The 24,745-nt window shown below is 41.8% G+C and overlaps 2 protein-coding genes across 2 annotated transcripts; one reads left to right on the top strand and one right to left on the bottom strand.

The window, feature by feature from the left end:
* The first annotated feature begins 5,468 nt into the window (after positions 1-5,468).
* Positions 5,469-16,405, top strand: LOC311310853 (4-galactosyl-N-acetylglucosaminide 3-alpha-L-fucosyltransferase 9-like). Its single transcript, XM_084440431.1, has 2 exons — positions 5,469-5,610; positions 15,219-16,405. The coding sequence occupies exon 2, from the start codon at positions 15,228-15,230 to the stop codon at positions 16,338-16,340; it is 1,113 nt and encodes a 370-aa protein (XP_084296557.1). The 5' UTR covers positions 5,469-5,610; positions 15,219-15,227; the 3' UTR covers positions 16,341-16,405.
* A 4,293-nt stretch (positions 16,406-20,698) lies between these two features.
* LOC311310831 (ankyrin repeat domain-containing protein 9) lies at positions 20,699-21,914 on the bottom strand (the record flags this gene model as incomplete). Its single annotated transcript, XM_084440403.1, has 1 exon — positions 20,699-21,914. The coding sequence occupies one exon, from the start codon at positions 21,912-21,914 to the stop codon at positions 21,030-21,032; it is 885 nt and encodes a 294-aa protein (XP_084296529.1). The 3' UTR covers positions 20,699-21,029.
* Between the last annotated feature and the right edge of the window lie 2,831 nt (positions 21,915-24,745).

Genomic DNA, 24,745 nt, shown 5'->3' with positions numbered 1-24,745 from the left:
ATATAATTTAAATCAAGTAACCTTAGGGTTTTCCCTATTGTTTTTTTTCTAATACTTTTTAAGTCAGTCCGGTCTCTGTGCAAAGATTACATCAGCTTGCCTGCATGCCTGCATACACTCACATTCCCAAAAAAATAGAGTTAATTGCCCAGGTGACACATACCTCACCTGTAAAATGACATTCCTCTCACTTCCTGCTACAGTAAGCTTGTAAACACATTTCAGAACCGGTTCTACAGTGGGTGGGTGAAAAACAGGGTCCCTGTGTTACTTTGATGTATGATCCTCATGGGTAAGTACCAGTCTGTGCTATTGTTTAGACACTGTTTTGTCTGAATGCAGTGAGCACTACCATTTAATCCCTCTCACCCACCAACAGGTGTGCCACAGAATGTGTTTGGAATGGAAAATCACCGGCATGGGGTGTTGGGCTAGGACAGCAGATGGAGCTTAGCCTGGCAGAGGGCGTTTGACACTTCAGTGACGCATTTTTATTTCATCCCCATCATTGGTCCCATAGCAATATGTAGCCATCAATGTTTTGTTTGACTTATGGGTTTTCATCTTCATAAGTATCTATTAATACATTACACAATGTCAAATGTTCAAAATCACAATTAGTCCTGGAGAACAAAATCATGTTGGCTGACAACAAACACAGCTCAAAGTGACAATATGGTAGGAACCAAATGTGTGCCCATTAGAACAGACGGTCAGTGTATTGTCAGGACAAGTGTCCTTTCCTATGTTTAATGTGATCACTGTGGCTGTGTGACACTTGTGTAACCGTCACCAGAGGACCAACAACATACCCTGCTATTCTCAGTGCTTTTTCTTCTTACAGCTTTGGCCAACCACCCAGGTCTGTGTAACCTAGCGGCTATACAACAGCTGGGGATGAGGATCATTCTAATGCAGGTGGGGGCATGTGTTATATAAAGCATGTTGTTGTGTTAGGTTACAAAAATGAACTTAATTAAGAGCCAGGTGATGACTTTCGTTGTCTTTTATTATTGTCCTTGATTAGCTCTGCGTTGTGTTTTGATTTCAATAAAAGACGGCCCCCAATCTCACACAATACCACACAGTCCAGTGTCTCCTTTTCAGGTGTATTCCAAATGAATCTCTCCAACACGGGATTTGAGCCTCAGCAAAAGCGGTTTATTCCAGAAGGTATAACATACAGAAGAACATGGCAATGTCTAATGCACAGATGACCTGTCTGGATGCTGGCTGAACCCAAATCAAAGTATTGGTCTCGTTGCAACGTTCTTATGTGGTTTGAGTGTCCCCCCCCTTCCTCGTCTCTTCTCCGATAAGACTGTCTCTCTGGTCTCTTCTGTGGCCTTGTTTTGTCACGTTAACCTACGCCGCCTCGGCGCCCAGGCCTTTATCTCTAACCACAACAAACAAACACCCCCGGGTGATTACTGTTTTTTGCTTCCCTCTGGAATATGTAGGGGTGGGATGTCTGCCCACCTCCCTTGTTCTCTGTAAAGCGCATTGTGTTGCCTCTGGGTATGAAATGCGCTATATAAATAAAGCTTTGATTGATTGATTGATGATTGAGATACAATTTTGCATGTTTTCCCCATGTTCGCAAAGGATGCTCAGTCTTCAGTCCTGTCCCTGACCAGGACTTGGACAGAGCTCTTGGACTTGGTGTTTGGGCGCCACTGACAAGACTGCCCACTGCTCCTGGTTGCCCTTGGAGGAAGTAGCCTACAGCATGCATGGGTCAAAGGCAGAGATCACATTTCATTGGCTCATAGCATCGTGTGTGTGTTGTGTGTGTTCCTGGTCACCCCTTCCTGCATGTGTGTGGGTGTGTCAATGCTATGACAATAAAGTGGGTTTCCTTTTCCTGACACAAATTTCACTGCCAAAAGGATGCCCCCTCACCTAAGGAATGGTTTAGTTGTCATTACAGTCGGGCCTACATTCTGAAGAGAAAAAAAAGAGAAAAAAAAAGATCTTATTTGAGAGTTGCGGAATAGGCTACGGTGCAGTTTGGTAGAGGGTCACAAACCAGGCCGTGTATGGCCGTGACAAAGGAGGGGGACACACACCAAACTAAGGATTAACAATAGTATTTAATTAAACTAAACGCAAACAATACATAAAGTACATAAATCCAACATGGGATGCGCGGTCAGTCATCAGTGATGTAAGTGAGTGCATGAGTGAGTGAAAGGTGTATGGGTGCAGTGTTGAGTAGTGCAAAACCAGGTCAAACTACAAAGCCAGAGAAAGCAATCAGTGTCCCCGGGAGGAGGAAGGGGGAAGCAACTGAGCTCCCAGCTCTTATTGTAGAGCCCTGACACAATGCGTCTGCCACCACATTGTCACGGCCCCTGATGTGGCGAATGTTCAAATCATGGGACTGTAAAAATAGACACCACCTCACCAGCCGCTGGTTCGGGGAACCGCAAGGAGTGGATGAAGGTCAGGGGGTTATGGTCCGTATAGACCACAACCGGAGTCATCCCCGACTTTACATACACCGCAAAATACTGCAGGGCCCAGATTAACCCCAGTGCCTCCTTTTCGATTACCGAATAATTTAGCTGGTGGTGATTAAACTTTCGGGAAAAGAAGCAGACCGGCCTTGAAACCTCGCTGACATTGGCCTGCATCAGCACAGCCCCTGCCCCCACATGACTCACGTCCACCTGCAAGACAAAAGGTCGATCAAAACAAGGGGCATCCAAAACAGGAGCAGAACATAACAGAGACTTTACGTTGCGGAAGGCCTCCTGGCACTCAGTTGACCAGACAAACTTAGCCTCGGCCTTCAACAAGCTGGTCAGAGGTGCCATCACAGCGGAGAAGTTTCTGCTAAAACAACGGTAGTATCCCACCATCCCAAGGAACCTCATGAGTTCCTTTTTAGTGGCAGGCTGCGGGAACCGCTCCACTGCCTCCACCTTGGCCTGCACCGGGGCCACCTGCCCCTGACCCACCACCTTGCCCAGGTAGGTTACAGTAGCACAAGCAAACTCACATTTGGCAAGGTTTACCGTAAGCCGGGCAGCAGCCGGCCGGTCAAACAAAGCTCTAACCCGCTGCATGTGAGTAGCCCAGGTGTCACTGCAAACAACAAGGTCATCTAGGTCACTGCACAGCCGGCCAACCCCTCCACCACACGGTTCATCAGCCGCTGGAAGGTGGCAGGTGCGTTCCTCAGTCCAAACGGCATAACGGTGTTAGAGTAAAGCCCAGATGGTGTAATAAAAGCTGACACTTCCTGTGCACGTTTCAAGCACGAGCAAACAATTATCAGGAGACCTATGTCGTCACCATCCCTCCATGTATATTATTTACTCTTGTATGTAATTTTACTCTTGATCTGTTCTGTACCTTCTTTATTTTTCTTGCTGCTGTAATGCCCAAATCCCCAGAGCAGTTCCTTGACAGTCAGAAAGTGTGGTCATCTCCCGTCATCGTTAGCTAGCTCAGGAAGGTCCAATCTGCGGCCTGCTTCAATCGTCAGGAACTTTGCTGTCTGCGAAAGAGATCTTAGGGAAACCCTGGTTTCAGCCCTTCGACACACTATATTTGAAAAAGCCCCTCTTGCTACTGGAACCATTTCGTCACTTTCTCTCCCTCGCTCCTCGCCTACCATCTGCCCATTGGATCTTTGTCCTGAGGAACTCTATCAGCCTTGGAGAGATTGGCAGAGCCCAAGTCTCCATCTAGTGGGGCAAACAAATCCAGGCACCTGGTAGAGCCAACAGTCCCCTGTACAATATGCATTTTGAAACAAGCACCAAAAGAGCTATTTAAAGGAGTAGTAATGGGAAAATCATGTTTAGCCCTGTTTTAAGGTTACTATGATCATATGGTTCAGATCAAAAAGTTGACAGAACTAGCACTTTTGAGAAAGTCTGATAATTGCTCTACCACCGTTTTGGTCAATCAATGGATGTGGGTGGGCACCGTGAAAAATCATTCAAAAAACATGTTAAACTCTCAATTTCAAAGACAAGAAACTCACCGAGGTGTTAGTTGGCGTTCTGACATATAATTCGCCATAAAGTAAGATTCTAGTTAATCTGGAAAGGCTTTTTTAAATATTTAGCATATAACTATTTAGTCGCAGCACATACATTTGTAAACTTCCCCAAACTAGGTAGCTTAGCAACATAAACAATAGCTACCGTAAGTAGTTCCGCTTCCTGAATCCCCTCTGCGGATTGATCTACACATCTACAACGGTCGCGTCAATACAAGTCAATGGATGTCATAAAATGATCAATAAAACCCTACAGGATTCATACTTTGCTACGAATTTGTCAGAACACCAACGGACACCAATTACCCCCTTGGTGAGCTTCTTGTCTTTGAAATCAAGAGTTTAACATGCTTTTGAATGATTTTTCAAGGTGCCCACCCACATCCATTGTATGACCTAAACGGTGGTAGAGCAATTATCAACTTTCTCAAAAGTGCTAGTTTTGTCAACGTTTTGATCTGAACTATTGTAGGGGAGACACTACAGTTGAATATTTTTTTTTTTCCTTTAAAGATATCCTCATGAATTTTTACCAGTTTAATCTTCCCATCAAGATAAATATTTTTTGTATTACACTTTCTCTCTCAAAAAAAAGTGTAGGTATGCAAATTAGGCAATAACTCATATTGTAGGCTACATTTGCATATATTTCGGTACTATCTAAACAATGGATAAAGTCAGGCTTAAAGTTTTACTTTTGTTTTGACAATATTAAAAACTTAAATATTTACAGCTGGGTTTGTGAATACAAGCTTATTTTCAAAATATATAGAAACAAAATACTGTATAAAAATAATTGGTGTATTTTTAGACAGGAAATTCAACCTAAAATGAAAAGACAAAAATATTCACGATTCCAGCTGTAAATATTTGCAGAATATATCTTAGAATCAGTATGTAAAGTTTAGTGAATGCACCTGCCCTGGAAGTTGAGATAGCAGGTACCGAGTGACGTCAGGTACTGAAAAAACGTAATTTTAAGAAATGGCTGATAAAGATAAGCATTATGAATTAAGATGTTCATTTCACAGGTATAACAATTTGAAAAATAGCAGTTTTTAATCAAGTCTCGCCATTTCTCTGTCAATGTAGTGATAGTATAGGCTACATGTTATAGTAGAATAATAGCCTCTTGAAAAATCTGAAAATTGAAGTTGGGAAGAAAAAACACAATTTTGACTATAGTGTCTCCCCTTAACAGCTCAAGCTCTGAACTCTGGTGACACCCTGCTGTTAGTAGATAAAGGCGCACTCTGACTCTCACTCAGTTGAGAAAGTACTTCACCATGCCCCTCCTACATTTTTTTCAGTACTTCCAAGCACCTCCCTAGGCCATATGGGTGTGGATCGAATTTACTTCCTCTTCTTTTAACCAGTTGAGCTCGCGTCTCTTCCTCATAGATGATTTCTTGTTTCTAGAATTATAACAAACACCATTTTATACACAATTACAATTATAACAAGCATAGGTAGCCTACTAAAGAGCAGGCACTCTTGTATTTCACTGGAGGGGCACATCATGAATTGAAGATCCACTTTGTATAGGCTACTGTAGATAATTCATAGCGTAAGGAACTACATTACGTTACATACTGGTGAGTTGTCTACCTTCTCTCTGTATTAATGATTCAGATTAATTGTCTTTCACTTTCATTTCATTTCAAATTCGAAAATGGATATGAGTATCTTCACAGGAAAACTGTTTAACAGAGCCCCGTATGAAATTGTGCTAATAACAGATGAACGCAAGTAGTAAAGAAATGGCCATTACATTTTTGTAATTGGTTGTTGAAAATGATTTTCTTTATTATGGTATACAGAGAAGAGCAGCAGGTGCGTGAGCAGGTACAACACAGCAGCCGATTTTGTACATCAGTGGCAGAAAAAAAGAAACAACATCATAGTCTTACTAGAATACAAACCTTGAATGAACATACTGTACATGTGATACAATATACAATATGTGATAGTACATAACTAAGAACACTTATAGCCTATAGGCTATAAAATAGCCATTGCAGGGCTGCCAAGTATCACGCATTGAGGAGACACGCATTTCAGCCTAGTCTCACGCTCACACGCCACACGTGACAGGTTCACGCAGAGAAATGCCCAACACCCCAAATAGGCTCTGGCACCAGCTCCATTACTTCCTGAAAGGAAGTGGGCATCTTTATTTCCTAACTTCTTCTCCTGGGAGGGGGGGGGCGAACTTTGGTCAAACTTGGCAGCCCTGCTATTGGTAAAGCAGTAAAGTACTGTCAAATAGATTTATGGGTGTCAGCAGCAGGAAGTAACGTTCTGACACGTGTTGTCAGTCTGGTGTTCTTCCGAAAAGTTTCATGTCTTGGTGGAATTGAGTTTCAGTAAGCCTTTTGAGAACCAATGTTTTTCCAGCCCAGTGGAGCCCATCTCCTGTTTCTGTAGCGTGAGGCAGCTCGATGTACAAGTACACCCCCTGGACATGATGCTAGTATGTCACAGGGACTTACCCGCAATGCAACCCTTGCTGCTTTTTAGTCTAGTCTTTGGTACAACTTGTCCAGGGATCGAACTCACAACCTCCCAGTCTCAAGGCTGACGCTCTAACCGCAAGGCCACTGAGCTGGTAGTAGGTAATCGAGTTTCCTCTTGTACAAATCTTTAACATTTTACACTGTAACGCACAGTAGGCTACTAAAATGACAATCAAATTTGGCACACTGATCTGCGACTGTTTCATACAGTATGCAGCCCGACTCCTGTCACCGTCTCATGACGACACCTCGAGCACTCTAGTGCCACCAGTGTCAAAGTTGGAGGTGCGTTTATTCTAAACCTTATTACCGATTTTCAAATTCAAGGTGAAGTTGGATTCCTTGGATCAAGCCAATTTCAACACGCCCTATGACACCCTATGATGTCATTTTCACCATATTGGATTGTCTGCCATATTGGATTTTATGAAAGAGTCTAAAAGACTCACAGGCCAATCTTTACCAAGATCAGACCAAGCGTCACAAATGTTACCAGATGGATTTTTGATTTTTGAAAGCGCTCGTCTGTCACAGCCAGTCGAAGTGAGGACATCTCAGTTAAACCCAATCTCTGTTCAATTCACATACAACTTTATTTCAGTGTTTACAGCCATGCTTTTAACATGATCACATAAAGCCATGGAGTTTGCCCTGCTGACTGCTGCTTGACCTCCCCTGATCCCTGCTTGTGTAAATAGGAGGCTTGAGTATAGTCGTAGAGTAGTGAAACTCACTCCCCTAGTATAAAGGATGTGCTAACGAACCTACTGAGCGAGATATATCTCTTGGTATAGTTGTTAGCACATCTGACTTGGGAGCGGAATAGCAGGTTCGTGTCCCGCCCACTATATTATGTTATGTTATCCTATCAGTTATTTGTATAGCCCAAATTCAACATCGCCTCTGGTGCCTTTAAACAGACTGTTACAGTATTTCTATAAGCCTATTTGTAATTCTTGGGTCTCTTTCTCTCCCTCTCTGCCTCCTTCCTGATTCTGCACTGTCACCACATCCACATCAGCAAACAGTGCTGCACTGCCCCCACATGGGCATTTGATGGGCAGTACGGGCTTGGGCCAGCCCACCCACATCTACCCATTACGGCCAAGCAGACCCACTGTATTGGGGCTATAAGTTGGGCCAATGTTGACTGCACCTCAGGAATTTGAAACATAGTTGGCCCCCTGTTAGAAATCCACTGGCTCTATCAATATTTCAAAAACATTTTAGAATTTCTACAAACATATTTATAGTATTCGGGCTAGCCTCAAGTCATCTGCTTCTCGTTTTTATAGGGGGGAACAAATGGGTAACACTTCACAATAAGGTACACAAAAATGTATAGTTACTGATTATGTGTGTATGACCAATGATTAGTTAATGATTAGTTACTGATTAACTCTGAGATTACTTAATCAGTAACTACTCATTACCTAATCACTAATTCCTCATTAACTACTATATTAGATCCCATCAGTAACTACTCATTAACTAATCAGAGTTAATCAGTAATTACTTATTAACTAATCATTGCTTCCTCAGTAACTAGTATAGTAGTCCCCATAAGTAACTACTCATTAACTAAGCTCAGAGTTAATCATTAACTAATCATTAACTAATTATTGGTTCATCAGTAGTTACTCAGTAGCTACTGTAGTAGTTACTAAGTAACTACTCTTTTTTGTGTACCTTATTGTAAAGTGTTACTGAAAAACTGTCATGACACTATGGGCTGTGCATAAGACTGACATAACACTGTCATTGAGATTTTTTTTATGTGCATGTGTGAATCATGCTCACAACAGAGCTCGAGACTGCGACCAAAATGGTTGCATGTGCGACTGTTATTTTTAAGAGTGTGAGTTAAAAATTCACTCTCTGATCAGTGAAAATTGTAAAACCAGCCAGTTAAGTAAAGGCAAATATTAGATATGCAATAAACTATTCACTTAAACTAACAGCACAGCTGTTTTTGTAAGATATGTATATGATGTAAGTTATGTACATGCTATAGCTATAATAAATAATCCCGGGGGTGAGATATATTGTCATCTGCATTTACATGTATGGTTATGTTATATCTCCCCTTTCTCACTTTCCTATCTTGTCACATTTTGCTCCAGCTTTAAATAACACCATGCAAACTTTAAATATGAGGTGGGGCTTAACTCACACCTTGCGAAACAGATTTTCTTATGAATAGTCTTTTTAAACAGACAAAATAGGATTGCCTGAAAACACTGATAATATTACAGTGCCACACGGCTTTCTGAATTTACTACAGTTGACAGCATCTAAGGATAACAGGGTGTAACAAAATATGCCCCACCATGCCCCTCCTACATTTGTTTTCATACTGACGTCAAGCACCTCCTGAGGCAGTGTGGGTGTGGATTTAAATACTTCCCCTTCTTTTAACCAGTTGAGATGTGGCCTCTCTCTTTCTCATAGATTACAACGGTCTAGTTTCGAGGAGAGGCACTAGAGCAAGTGCACATTTGAATGATGATGATCCACTCTTTATACTGTAGATCATTTTTAAGGAACTATTGCTTTACATATCGGTGAGCTTTTTCTCTGGTATTTTCTCACCTTCTCTCTGTATAGGCAGGCGTTCTGGGGAAATAAACATTCGGCCCTACTTTAGCGGTGTTCTTTCCACGGTGTTAACTCGGAACTTCACATGTAGGCTGTCACGGCTAAACTCAAAGGGGTCGCTAAATGGACCAACCTATCCGGTAATAATTAAGGAACTGCTGAAACCTCTCACCGGGTTAAGGACAGGTTTGGAATTTTGCATTATAAGCCATGTTATAAGGTTAGGCTATTTACGATCATATACAGCGGCAAATTTCGCTAGTGATTTTACCCAAAAAATTAATTACATAATTCCCATACCAGTTCAGAATCAGAAACAGGTTTATTGACAAGTAAGTTTTAGAGTAGAGAACTTGCCCCGGGCAACGACCTCTCGCTCCCCAACCAGCTTCCTTGGCGGAGCTGTTAACGGACCTTATAGAGGGTTGTTACCAAGCCCCCAGGGTCCGAACTCAAAAGTGAAGGCCTATTGAACCGCGCCATCTTGGCAAATTCGTTTGAAGTATGTTTTTTTATTTTCTAATTAATTTCTTCATTTATTAATTAATTTTAATTTCCATTAACGATTTCTTGTTTGTGAATAATCAAATCCATCCAAATATGTCAAATTTAGTGCAGTTGACTAACGATTACAAATAGTGATCGATTCTTGGTAGCCAGTGTGTGCTCTGCCAATGACGATAGAATCAGTCACCAACCAACTTCCCATTTAAAAATAAAAAACCTCAGAGATCCATCCATTACTAGCCTTTGGGAGTCCCAAAATGCAGGACTGTCAAGTAGTCTTAAAACAATCTTGTTAGCTAAGACATCAGCATGACAGTGATTTTTCGTTAGGCTCTGATTGTTATAAAGAAAATGTATATAATTTAAACATTAAACAAAAATAATATGATGGTTATCATAGTTTTGAAATCTTTTTTTTAACAAAGAAAATACATTTCTACATTTGTGCTTTTCTTTTGCTCTGAGACAGATTGACGAACATTAGCCTACACAAAATGGACCATAACACAGACATTAGAGCCAGTGGCAAATTTCTAAATGACTTGCTGAGATACGGCTGTCATCAGCGGTGTACCATGAACGCTGACCGCCCGGTCATCTTGATGACTAGCTCTGAAAACGTCTGAGCAAATTTTAAAATTGGCTCTATCTTGATAAATTGACCATAGATTTTAAATTAAACAAGTTTATTACCGCCTAAAAAAAGAGAAGTAGTATTTCAGAAATGTGTGGCATTCTTTTGTTGCTTGCCCTGATGCCCTTGGTTTGAAGTGTAGGTCTGAAAAATCTCAGTTTCAATGGCTATAACCCTCACGCTTACCCCTATCAATCAAAGCTTTATTTGTATAGCACATTTCATACCCAGAGGCAACACAATGCGCTTTACAGAGAACAAGCCTACACTTCAGGCCCTCTGGGATTGGGACAACCCTACCATTAAACTTGAACCACAAAATGAAGAGTTAGGGGCAAGGGGTAGGGCCAAGGGGTGAGTTGGGATTCAGCCCAAAACACTCTTGAACACACACACATACTAGAAAGGGAAATAAATAGACACATGACGGCGAGAGAGACACAACAGGACCACAAAGCCCCCCCTTTATCACCTCCTAGCAGGGCCACTCCCTGCACCTACTGCCAATCAACCATATCTCCGTCCCGTTACTATAAAACATACAGTACAAATATACCTGGAAGCAGTAATGGGACGCAGGGTCCTTCAAACATGCGCAAGCCGAGTAAATATCAGGCTGAATGACAAAGGAGTCCAAGCGGTATAGACGTCAGGATAGGAGCCGACAACGCAGCCCAAGGTCTTAAACATACCACTCACAATGGCACTAGTCACCAGTCATACTGGCCAAGTTGTTCTCCTGATATACTATGATATTATGAAGTAGCCTAGGACTCCTGATATACTATACTATGATATTATGAAGTAGCCTAGGACTCCTGATATACTATACTATGATATTATAGGCCCTATAGGATCATGGGCCTGTACCACTTGTCACGGTAAGTTGTGAGTGGCAAGTTGCACGCCTGATATACTGTACTATGATAATATAATAAATAAGAAAACACTGTTTCCATGTGGACTAATCTTCCCCATGTTGACCATATAGCATTGTTCATGTGAAGCAGTTGAGTAGCCTACTTATAATGTGGTTACACTATATTCTGCAATCATAGCACCATTAGCGCAATCTACAATACATTGCAGTCCTCTTTTAACCACGCAAATTTTGTGTCACACGTTTCCAACTGGACCGGACGGCCATGACAAAGTGGGAGACGCAGACCCAAAAATGATAAGTTTAACAATACATTTATTGGAGGAAATGCAACAACATGCTTAACCTAGGCTAAACTGAAAGGAAATGAGGTGTGTGTATAATCAGTAGATCAGTAGTGTAGTGTAGAAGGTGCATGCATGAGTGAACTAGCGTACATGTGTGTAGTGTTGTAAGGTGCAGTAAAAGGAAACTAAACTTACCAAGGGAACCAATAGAAGAACAAACCTAAGCTAACCAAGGAATCCAAAACATAACTGTTAACCAAAGCTAACGGAACCAAAATATAATCAAACAAAAGGCACAGCAACTAAGAACAAAATGGGTACCTCCAGGGAGGAGAGGAGATCACCGAAGCGCTGCGGGACTGCAGGGATTGATATAGGTCCCTGACAGCACCGGGCCCAGGTGCTGCCAGTCAGCTTGATTGCCCCCAATCGCCGGCCATGCCCAGCTGCTCCCCTGAAACTCAAAACACAGTAAGGACCGGCAGACAGGCAGGCAAACCCCCTAGCAGACCAGCCAGGGCCATAACACATACTAGAGATGATCCAGCTTCTGGTTCATGAGAAACATTATTGAAACATGAATGTGCATCTATCTACTAATTCCAGGAATCTTTTTTTATGTGTAGTAGTCAAGATTTGTATGTGGACTAGTCATTTAATAATAATAATAATAATTAAAAGAAATTATTAATAACAACTCTAGCAAGGCTTGTGAGCTCATAATATTAGGACTCCTGATTGCTCATGTCCGCCGACATACCTGTGATACCAATGCTGTAGTACTGTTGGCTCATGAACCTTATTGGAGGCATGCCAAACCAGACAGAGGTTAACAGGACGTTCTTGTCTAACCTGTCTTAAATTCAGACTCAAATATACCTGCAAGCAGGGATGTGGGGGCCAAGCAGTTTAGCTGCAAGCAGCCAAGGAATCAGCTGTTTGACAAGGTTCAAGGATGATGAATGGATTGAATTTCAAAAGTCAGACATATGGTTGAATGGGATTCGATCTCTGTACCTGCTGCTTGCAAGGCGGACGCGCTATCCACTGTGCTAACTGTGCTACGCCGGATGTTGCAAAGATGAATCGCCCTAGTCCACAAGGCATGTCAGCCTTTGCTTCCTCTCGGTTGAGTGAGAGGGGGGTGTCGTCATTTAAATTGGCACACGGTGAAAAGTATACATAACATAGCTTAACTATTTACTTCTATAGAATCCAGACAATCCCACGAACATTTTGAGGTCTATGTCCTCCCATCTTCAAAAGTGTAGGATAGGTGACAAGTTAGAAACACAATATTGATTCAGTCATTTTCTTAATCAAGTTAGTGCGTGGCTTTTAAGAATTTTGGCTTGTTATAGTTCCCTGTGGCCAATTCGCTTAATATTTCTTCAGTGGCCATTAGGCATGTCCTGGTATCAGCAGCAACTTGATACGATCATGTCAAAAGCATTGCCGTAAACACAGACACATATTTGCTTATTGCAGTGCTCCCTCATGGTCAACATGTTGCAAAATGTTTTGTGCTACTATTCCTCAAAGTGGGGTCTCAAGTCTTTTCACAACCTGAGAGCAATTAATCCCTGAAATGGTCTGAAACTGAAATTAACATATGTAAAGTAAAAAATAAAGATAACATTAAACATTGTTTGTGGTGAAATAGCAATAGGGATTTTTCACAGCAGCCATCTTTAGAAAGCAGAGTAATGTTCATCCTGTGACTGAAACCAGATTGATTATTCATTACACTTGTTAATCTGGCAAACGATGTGCACTGCTTCAAGTTAAATGGCTGCAGATTATGTGTAGGCCTTCCACGTGTCATGCAGATTGGAGGAATATCTGACATGTAGTTGAACTAGATTCGATCTCTGGACTTGTTGATTGCGAGGCCAACGTGCTACGTTGCTGTGACAGATCTTGCAAAAGCGACTCGCCCTAGTGCACAAGGCATGTCAGCTTTCGCTTCCTCTCGAACATTTCCATGTATAATATGTCCTTCGGTCTTCAGAAGTGTAGGAGAGGTGACGAGTTAGAAACTCAACACTGATTCTGTCATTTTCTAGAGCGTGGCTCCATTGTTTTCAATGGAGCGGGTGGCGTCGTTCGAACTGTCACACAGTGAAAAATATACATCAGAGAGATTAGCTTTTTTGATTTTATGAATCCCAAGAGTCGTGCAAACATTTTCATATATAATATGTGTATGAGCTGTGAGAATTGGAAGGGATGGAAGTTTAGAAAATGTGTGACTTTTTTCCAAAATGCACCTTGTCACCACTCTAAAACTGGTGAAATTGTGCAGAAAAACAAAAGTGTTCCTTGCATTCTGCAATCAAAACAATTAAGTAATAATGAAATCGTGGGGGGTTTTGAACTCAGCATGAGCCAGGGAATCCCTTACTACCATAATTTTGAAGATTGGACATACAGTTCAAAAGTTACTGGCATAAACGCAACTCCAACTTTGACACGCTGATGGCGTGAGATGAGATGAGATGTCAACATGAGGCTTGATGACAGATGTCATGGGTGTGTCCCGGATGAGTGTGCCAAATGTGGTTTTGATAGATTAAAACATTACTGAGATATGACCCCAATTCCTGTTTTGCAGCTTTTCTGCCAATTTTGATTGGCTATCACGAGCAAACGCAATGGATAATCAAAAAATCCTGTACAACTTTTGTGGACATTGGTCTAGAGCAGGCATTCCCAAACTGTGAGGCGGGCCTCCCCTGGGGGGCCCCAAAGAAATTCAGGGGAGGCGCTGAGGGATTGTAAAAAAAAAAAGAGGGAAAAACATGTTTTTTATTTTTAAAATGTCTATGGTTTTTATGAATGAAACGTGATTTTGAGGGTCAGAAAATCGAAATAAATAATGGGAGAGATGTATACTAAATTTATGGATAGTGCAGAGAGAGTCTCCCCCCGCAGGCATGAATGTATTGTGCGAAAACGTCATAACGTTAACTAGCAGGTGCCACCGAGCTAACTTAGCTGTGTAACGTTATGGGCTAGCTAACGCTGCCTTGCAAAATGGACAAATTTGGGGGGTTGGGGGGGCGCGGGTGTGTCACTGTTTTCAGAGGGGAGGCCCACATTGATGGAGTTTGGGAACCCATGGTCTAGAGAATGTGTATACCGAGTTTTGTGCAGATTGGTCGAAATTCCTAGGAGAGGAATACATTCCTAGGAGATACATTTTAAGGGTTTTGCACATCATTCAAAATGGCGGAGAAACCATGATGGCCACAATGACGTCATAGAGTGCGTTGAATCCAGCTTGAGCCAAGGAATTGAAGGACACCTGAAGTTTGAAAATATGACTTGCTGAAGAAAAGCTGCATGCATAAATGCACCTCCAACCTTGACACGTTGGTGGCGCTAGAGAGGGCGAGGTGTGGACATGAGACTTGGTGAGGAGGGTCAGGGCACTGTCCCGAATGAGTGTGCCAATTTTCACAACTTTTGACCATACGGTTCTATAGGCTGTCATAGACTCCCATGGCAGAAGAAATAAATAAAGAAGAAAACTACAAACACAATGGGTGCTGCAGCAGCTACGCTGCTTGGCCCCCAATAATAGGGGCAAGCAATACTTTTATTTGTCACCTTTCTAAAAGCTCTGTGGATTTATGTTTTTTTATTTTTTTTATTCGTCAAAATTAAAATCTGGTCTATATAACCTTTAAAATACCAGTTGCTCTGCCATGTGCAATTTCCGACCAAGTGTTACCACAACTACTTTACAATCAAAGTCATTTCTATTATCTTTTTGCAGAACCCAAGCATGCTGACTTCTGCCAAGTCTGGAATTCCCCGTCTCATCCTCACCTTGTTGGTGTTTGTGGCAGGGCTTGCAACACTGTTTCTCATGTACAACTATGCATCTCCATCTATAACCTGCCATCCCATGCCTATCTCAGGAAGGAAAACCACGGACTCTCCTGCTAACGAGCTGCCTAAAAAGCCCATCATGCTGCTTTGGTTCTGGCCTCAAAACTATATATTTAATTTTGGGGATTGCAAGACTTTCTTCAACATCGATGGCTGCTATCTAACAGATGATAGGTCCCTGTACAGTGAAGCAGATGCGTTGCTCATCTCCCACAGGGAAATCCACACAGATCTATCCAACCTACCCCCATCACCCAGACCAATATTCCAAAAGTGGATCTGGTTGCAACTGGAATCTCCAACAAACACAGTGAAAGTGCCTGGTATTGAGAACCTTTTCAATGAGACCTTGAGCTACCGGCAGGATGCAGACATTCCTGTCCGCTGGCGATTGACTAAGAAAGTGAAAGCTGATGACTTTGTGTTGCCCAAGAAGGAGAGGCTGGTCTGCTGGATCATGAGCAACAATGACCCTAGAACTGGGACTGGAGTGAGGTATGACTACTACAGAGAGCTTTCCAAACACATTAAGGTGGATGTCTTTGGTCGGGCCTTTGGGGGTTTCTTGAGTTATGATAATTATTTCCCAACCATCGCAAGCTGTAAATTCTACCTTGCCTTTGAGAACTCAATCCATAAAGACTACATCACAGAAAAGCTGAATGGACCACTTGCTGTAGGTACTGTGCCAGTAGTATTGGGCCCACCCAGACAAAATTATGAGGACTTTGTTCCAGGAGATTCCTTCATCCATGTGAATGACTTTCCTGATGCAAAGGAATTGGCTGACTTTCTCCTGAATTTGGACAAAGACGATAAGGCCTATATGCATTACTTTGATTGGCGTGAACACTTCTCTGCCAGGCGTCACCTGATCATACAGAACCAAGAATTTATCCAGGCCATTTGTTATGGCTGTGACCATGTGGGAAGACACAGAGAGTACAGGGTTGTTCACGATATTTACAAGTGGTATTTTGGTGGTAGTAGTACGACTTCAGAGTAACTTGGTAGTAGTAGTACGACTTTATTAATCCCCGGGGGATTATAATTGTTATTTTATCTTGCACTGTTGGGAATGTTTTTGTGTGTGTGTTTAAAAAATAAAAAAAAGATTGTTTATCAAGGTTATGTAATGGCATTATGTATATATTTTACTCCACATTTGATTTCTTTGGTGTATTTTGGGGAGTTGGGAAGAAACACAGTCTTCCAACAGATTACAGTACATACCGATACCAGCAGGGTATAGCTTTGTCTATCATTTCACAACAACATTCAGATGAACAAGTGTCTTCCAAGGCTAAACAGATTAAATCTTAGTTATGCAAGATTAGTTCTAAGTTATGCAAATTTAGAGTTTGACATTTATGAGTCTTACCGCGTCTTACCCAACATACTTCTAGAACTGCTTTTAATATACCTGCAGGTTTGTGGCTTTGTTTATACTATGACTATATATATATATACTGTAGGTCCCACCCTGGTTTTGACTCAAAAGTAACCCTAACCCAGTGCCTCTTATTACTTTGTCACAAACATAGCCAATAAAACACTTCAGATCAACCCTCTGAAGGGAAAGCGTAATACTTTCATGTATCTGTTTAAAACATTTAAATATAAAAGTGTGATTTCAGAGGGGTCATATTTCTAATGTTTATACGAATACCCCGTTTCAAGAGCTTATAGAATGAGATTGTTATGAAATTGACACCATAGGCTTGGATCTCATACCACACTATTACAATGCATACACATTTGAATATCAAGACTATATACAGTATGGGTTAAAACCCTCACAATGGATACAGATTAAAGGGGAACGCCGCTGTCATAGCAAGTTTAGCTCAAATGTCGCTTTGTCCTCAATGAAACCGATCCGTACACACCAACATTTATCCGATCTGTGCAGTAGTAAGATAGTTCCTTTTTCCTCTGTGCATGCACCTCCTTTATAATGGAGGTCTATGGGCCTCTGCTAAAAACTATGATAAACATGCATTATCAAGGCAGGAAGCGCCAGGAAGCCCCTTACCGGTCTCAGAAGAATGTTGTCTTGTGAAATGAATCACCATCCCCATGTGTTGACGTGTTAGGCATGGCTAGGAGGATGTAAACAATCGTCTAGCTTTACGTGCGGCGGACGTTTACAGTGTGAAAGGTACTGTATGGTGTAGTGCGTTCGGCGAAATAGTTCTGGCTCAAATGGAACTTTTGTTTCAATATTCGGTTTGAGAATGCGATATATTTCACATGACAGCATAATGACACCGGTAAGATCACACCCTGCGCTTCCTGCCTTGAAAATGCATGTTTATCATAGTTTTTAGCAGAGGCCCATAGACCTCCATTATAAAGGAGGTGCGCGCACAGAGGAAAAAGGAGCTAGCTTACTACTGCACGGATCGGATAAATGTTGGTGTGTACGGATCGGTTTGAGTACAAAGCAACATTTGAGCTAAACTTGCTATGACAGCGGCGTTCCTCTTTAAAATGGTGTTTGCTAGGAAGGAAAGAGGTCATCTCACCCCTTTCTGAATTTGAGATGAGGCAGTCAAGCATGGCATATTGTATGGATTTAAGGTGTCTCTTGAGTATCAGCAGTACATTATGTCTTTGGTCTTATCTTGTATCCCTTTCTTATACATTTTACTACGTGTACACTGTACTAGCTGTACTTGTCTACTCTAGAACCCCAATGACACGTCACAGGTTTGTTTGCTGTGTGTGTTGCAATAGTTCCTAGGGTGATATATTTAGCACTCTGTGGCTTTGTTGGTGACACATTAACCAGAGAAACTTGAGATTATATTTCATTTCCCTTCCAAAAGAAGGTGTGTCCCTGCATTTTTTGGTGACTGCACATACTGTATGACGTACGGGAAACAATTATTACATTAATCACAGTCATTTGACAGACACTTTTATCCAAAGTGACTTACAATAACTGCATTTCATGTAGGCAATCAGTGTACTACTAGTACTCGCCAGAACTCACACGTGCATCTCTTTTCCAAACAAGTGACTAAGAGCATAATCTAGTGCTAAAGCCAAAGTGCAACAGCTAAAGCCAAAGTGCAACAGTAGCAAAATATAAATACAATAGGTGCTTAAGAAGGAGGATCCTGGTAGATGGTACTGGTCACACCTGTTAGACCAGTGTTTTTCAACCGGTGTACCGTGAGAGATTGTCAGGTGTGCCGTGGAAAATTGTCAAATGTCAGTAATTATTATAATTATTATTATTATTATTTTGAGAATGACTGACATGACTGACTGACAATGACTTTTTTAGCCGACATGTAGGCTATGCAATCGTATGCAATCAAGTAGAAATCGCTTGACATGTTACCTCTCACTCAAGAATGTCAAGGACATGCAGTGTTGTACGAGACAATAGGGGAACATTTGGAAAGCCTCGAGGAGACGTCATTTTATTTCCTCTTAGCCTCCACTGACTCATTGGACTGGGTGAGGAACCCATACAGCTCATCTGTTCTTTTCGGAAAGGACATGACTTTGCAGGAGCAAGAAGAACTCATTGAACTGAGACAGGACCTTTCAACTCTGCTTCCCTTTTCCACAAAATATCTTTGCGAGCTCAGCTTCTCAAGCCTAACTGCAATTAAAACAAAAAACAGAGAGAGACTGAGAGCTGTTGAACAAGAGCTGCGCGTGTGCCTGTCAGCTATTATATTAAAAGTGTTAAATGCTCTTTGTTTTGTAGGCCTAAATGGTGACAAGTTTCATATTCATGTGCTCCATTTAATAAAAGTGCCTAAATTTGACCGTGTGCACCACTTATATACTTCTTTCCATTGTTCCATCTTACACAACATACTTGTTGAACCACTGTTGAGAGATCTGCAGGGGTGTAACAGTAGCTTTGTGTATAGGCCCTACCCAATAAGTAGACAGGGCAACTACAGCTGACATACTTAGAAAAACCTCCAATACCCATCAACTCAACTAGTAAGTACTGTGCAGTTGTGACTGGTTTAGGTTGTTATGGAAAGGGGAATAATCTATTACAAGGTACATGGTAAGAGCCTGGTAAGGAAACAAACAATGCTTTTCAGCACACTCTGAGATTACTTATCGAGTAAATTGTCATGTTTTACTTAGTAACATTGCAGAATACATATGGCACAATTTTGTGGGACTGTAAAATGAAGGGTTACCAAAATGTCGAGGTTGTGTGCAAAGGCAGTGGGGGTAGGACCACCACAGACTCAGAACAGGGCAGGGACTGGAGAGGGACTAGAAGGGGACTAGAGAGGACTGGAGAGGGACTAGAAGGGGACTAGAGAGGACTGGAGAGGGACTAGAAGGGGACTGGAGAGGACTGGAGAGAGACTAGAGATGGACTGGAAAGGAATTGGAGAGGGACTACAGAGGGACTAGAAGGACCAGAGGGACTAGAAGGGGACCAGGGCGCAAGAGTGAGGGGCTAGATGGGGAACTAGAGACTAGAGGGGGAACTAGGATTAAAGCTGGGGGCGTCTAGAAGCCGGAAGGACTGGAGCAAGGCGACACAAACAAGAAACAGACAATCACAAGATGGGAGACAGGAAGTCTTGGTGAAAGGCGGGGTCAGGAAGTCCAGGGGGACAGGTGGGGCATGACAGAAAACCAGGCAGAGGCATTATCATCTTAAAACCTCTACAAGACTTTCCCTGTCTTCAATACTCTTCAGATCAAAACACTGAACGGAAAGTGCAACACTTTCCTTTCCTGTATCTGTTTAAAATATTTAAATATAAAAGAGTGTGATTTCAGATGTGTCATATTTCCAGTGTTTACAGTATACTCAGAACACCCCATTGTCAAGAGAAAGATAAGTTGTCAAGTTGAGATGATAACCTTACTTAAGTAAGTGGCCCTATCATGTCACAGCAACATTTAGGTGAACAAGTGTCTAAGGCTAAATTAATTATCTCAGGTTCCTCTTCCATAGATCTTTGGTATTGATTCATTCAAATGCAATCATGTCACATGACACACACACGACTCGGTCAACTCTTTATGAATAACAAATACACTTGTTTAGAAGCTTTCATGTCGTCTTGATCATTTGTTGTGAAACATTCCCCTTTTCTGTGAAGCGCTGTGTGTTGCCCCTGTGTATGAAATGTGCTATAAAGTTCGATTTGATAAGAATAACCACAACACAGTTGTCAGTGTCTTGTTATGTTTAGTAGCAAATTAAATCATTGTTCCAAGATGAGAGTAGGCTATTTAGCATAACAAAGCCATGAAATCATACAATCAGGGCGCACTTAGCGCCATAGCAGCCTTATATGGCGTCATCTTAGAAAGGGAATACAAAATAGTAAAAATAGTTGTAATTTTATGTTATGTTATTCATATTTAGTATGGTGATTAGATCAACATAATTAAATTGATTTCAAATTCTTGGATATTTACAATAGGCCTAGGCCTACACACAACTTTAAAAATGTCAAGAGGAGTCAATATTCACACCATGTCATTTCATATTGACCGGAAGATTAGTCACTGACAAAACCATAAGAGCCTATTGTAGCACCCATTAAGAAATGTGAATTAATTCAATTTAAAAACATACATCTCATGCTCTTCACACAGATAACCTGATCATGCCCAAACGTCTTTAAAAAATAAATAAATGCATGTAAATACAAGGCTACACACTTGTATTTGTTAGGCTACACTTTTACACCACTTTCAACTGGCCGCGCATTTTGCATGGGAGTGGTTTCAACGAGGACGGAATAGGGAGCTCGTGAAGACTGTCGGGAAATTGTTCAGGGCGAAGTTGTTTCAGAACTGTCTGCATAGCCATGAGAGACAGTGGGGCCGGATTCTTACCAACGAGGTATTTGAATTTATCCTCACCAAGAACTTTGGACCAGCAAACGGCATCTCTTTCGAGTGCACTCTTCATTTTGAAACGAATCTCGGGCATGAACATTAACATATTGTCTAGACACAGCTTCTTTGCTCCGATATTTACTTTGGAGTCCCAAAGCTGTTCCAGAATTACATCCAGAGGCGTCATGCCGTTGTGGTCCTCAGCCTGAGGCGATGCGCCGTTACCCAATAAGAGAATGACTGCCTCAGATCGCAGTAGCTCACAGGCCAGATGCAGTGGGGTTTTACCATCCTCCATATGAAAGCACCCGCCTCGGTTCATGTAGGACTGCAGACTAGGCAGTCGATGCGCCTCTTGTAATATGAGACCAAGAATGTCCCGTCTGTCATACCTAACGGCCATCGCCAAATGCGGTGCCGAGGACGGACAACAACAAAAGCGCTCGCTGGGCATGGCCAGCGCCTCGTCAGTGTAATGACTAAGCAAGTATTGAGCATAGGCTTGGTGGTCGTGCACAATTGCATAAAGCAGAGCCTCCGATGGAGTGTAGGTTCTCTGGCTCGCATCCTCCTCCCAGTAAAAGGTCTCCATTGTCCGCATGTCCTCTAACATCCATACGGGCTTTAGGTCCCGTACCGCCTGATAGAAAAGAAATGATAGGAATTTTCGTTGCTTGCATTTCTCTTCGGAACGTAATCTACCCGAGTTAGTCGCTGGGTTCGACATTGTGAGATCCAAATGCCAGAGTTCGTGTCCTTCACCCAAAACGTGGATAATTCAAGGCCTGTATCGTATAAAAGAATAACATCATTGTCCATAATATAGACTACCCAAATAATCCCATTATTATTTTATACGTGCAATCTAACGAGCCTAGCCTACGTTCAAGCACACACGCACGCACACACACTATCCCACTGCGCGAACTCCCACTGCAGTACAATGCTACTACGCAGGCGCAAACACATTTGGCTACTCTAAACTATTGGGCTCTAACATAAAGTTTTCGATATTGTCTCCATGTTGCCATGAAGTTGACTGGCGCGTGGACTGCAGTGCCTCTGAAACAATTTTGATTTGACTATTTGATTCGGCAATTAAGAGGCCGAGTGTATACCATAATATAGCCTAAGTGCCAGGAAAGCATGAATAATAGTCAAACGTGATGCAGGTCATGATATTTATGATAGATGCGGCCTACAAATGGAATAAAACTGCAAAAACATCAACAAATCAACACATAATTACAATGCAAATCAAATAGAACAGTAGATAGATTTACACAAAACAACTTGACTTAGATGGTTAACATGACTTTTATATATTCTCTTTACAGCTAATGTATGGTAGGCTACTGTAGGTCACTGGACGACCTACAAGGTAAATTGCGTATGAAGATATGGGACTTTGATAAAAAAAATTCAAGGCTGTAGACCTACAGCTAAATTGACTGATTTTTTAGTATTTTTATGATCCATTATGTAGCATCATCAAGTCGTCCACCGACAGGCCTCGCATCTTCGTCCAGCTCCCGGTCCTTGGTGATCTCATCTGTGGTCTCCCCTTCCGCATTCATCTTAATTATGGCCACGAATGTTTTGGTAGGACGTCCTCGCCCATGACCCCCCCCGGGTTATTTACTTATTTATTTATGTATCCATCCATATGTACATAATCCATCCAGACCTTTATTTATATCATCCCATCATCATTTTATACTTACAGAAAGGCTAGGTAGGCCCTACTTATTGTGTTTTGTGTTAATTTGTAAAATTGTAATTTTTGTAAATTGTAAATTTGTAACTTGTACATTTGTAATTTGTAAGTGAGTATTAGAGTTTATCTGTAGCATAATTTTGGAGCCGGCAGCAACATTTCACTGTGACTGTACACTGTGCATTATGGGACGAATAAAATGAATCTTGAATCTCTGTGACCTAACTTTTGGTCTAGTTAGTCTAGCCCTTCTAATGTAAGGCTCACAATCACCTCTCACAATGAAATAATATGGGTATATTATACATTTCCTGAATCCTTAGAGTCCTGTGAGCATTCCAGTTGTTGTGTTTTGTGTCCCTGGTGTTCCCAGATGCCACAGGTCTAAAAGAAAGCATATCGTTTAGGCGAATATTGTGGGAAAATGTGTGTCATTGACGATTTGAAAAGCACCGGTGACTTCTATATCTGTCAGGAAGATTCACAACTGGGCTTGAATGAAAACTAAGAAGGTCTTCTTTAAAATGATACCAAACACAGTATTATAAAACATTGAAAAATGACCTTACCATGAGCATATATCAGGATATGCACCAGCATCTAAAATAAAATGTACTTTAGGGGGTTGGTAACTTCATGAGCTGGCTACTGTGACACAGCTACCACTCAGGAATGGTTATCATACCAACATATCATCTACAGACATGGATCTTTTCAAAAAATGATCAGTTTTGCCACCTTGAGTGGTACTATAATCTGGTCTGACCCATGGACTAAAAGGCAGGTTTCCGATTTGATCACATGGGGGCGTGAGTGCACTGTGCATGCAGGCTTGTGAAGTTTCTACACAGATCACTGTGGGAACATTCAGGGAAGTTTGATCTGGCTTTGAAACCCTTGACATTATACAGTATATTGCCTGTAATCTGTATTCCCTCAGTGCTGATATAGGCCATTGAAATGGTGGGGACAACACACCTCGGTAAGGTCCTCGCTTCGATCCCAGCTTCCGGAGCTGACGTGGGGCATATGGCGCAGTATCTACAGTAGTAGTCGCTTCACAGAAAGAAGGTCTCTGGGCTCTCCCCGTGTTTTCAAGGGTTTCCTCCCTAAGAACCCAATATGAAAAAACATGCAGAAGAACTTCTAACGGACAGGGGCACGTGGTTGGTCCCCATGGTGCGCCCGCTGCCTACTGTCTGCCCCCTTGGAGGGCAGAGGAGAATTTCATCAGTGGACACTCCTGTCACTCCCTGTGTGTGTGTGTGTGTGTGTGTGTGTGTGTGTGTGTGTGTGTTTCAGCATTGACGCCCCATCACCGTGTGCTGTATGACAATAAAAGTTGAGGTTTTGTTTATTCCTTAATAAGCTTCGAAGTAAAGCAACAAACACTAACCCGGTAGCTAATGCACATTTTGTCAGAAACATAATTATCAGTGGGAATAGAGAACAGTTCTGGTGTCTTTTGAAAGTGTGTAGATAGTTGCTCTGCAACCTTGGTGTGGTACCTAGATCCTATCTGTCCCAGGCTCTGACCAACAGTCTCCAGTTGTGTGAATGTTTACGCGCACACCTCTTTAAAGAACAGGCAGACCAGATGCTCAGCCAAGAAGATCCACTGAAACAGTGAACTCTGAAACTCTGTAATGGCTAATAGTAATCAGTTATTATTTTTGTAGGATATCTCTCGAGTCAAATAAACATTTTTCATTGCATTCTACATTCCATTTCTCTATTGTAGCCTACAAGTAGTGATGGGTGAAAATGAACAAACACATCTTTCTGAACGACTCTTTTTAGTGTCAGATACATACCGAACAGTCTGTCGATTATCCGAGTAT

Source organism: Borostomias antarcticus (assembly GCF_949987555.1).
Source record: "Borostomias antarcticus genome assembly, chromosome: 6".
Classification (NCBI taxonomy): Eukaryota; Metazoa; Chordata; class Actinopteri; order Stomiiformes; family Stomiidae; genus Borostomias; species Borostomias antarcticus.
Note: the sequence above shows the minus strand (reverse complement) of the source record. Positions and strands in the feature narration are given on the sequence as shown.

What these genes read in the sequence shown, in the direction of transcription:
- LOC311310853 (XM_084440431.1), top strand. Translation starts at nt 15,228, where the DNA reads ATGCTGACTTCTGCCAAGTCTGGAATTCCCCGTCTCATCCTCACCTTG.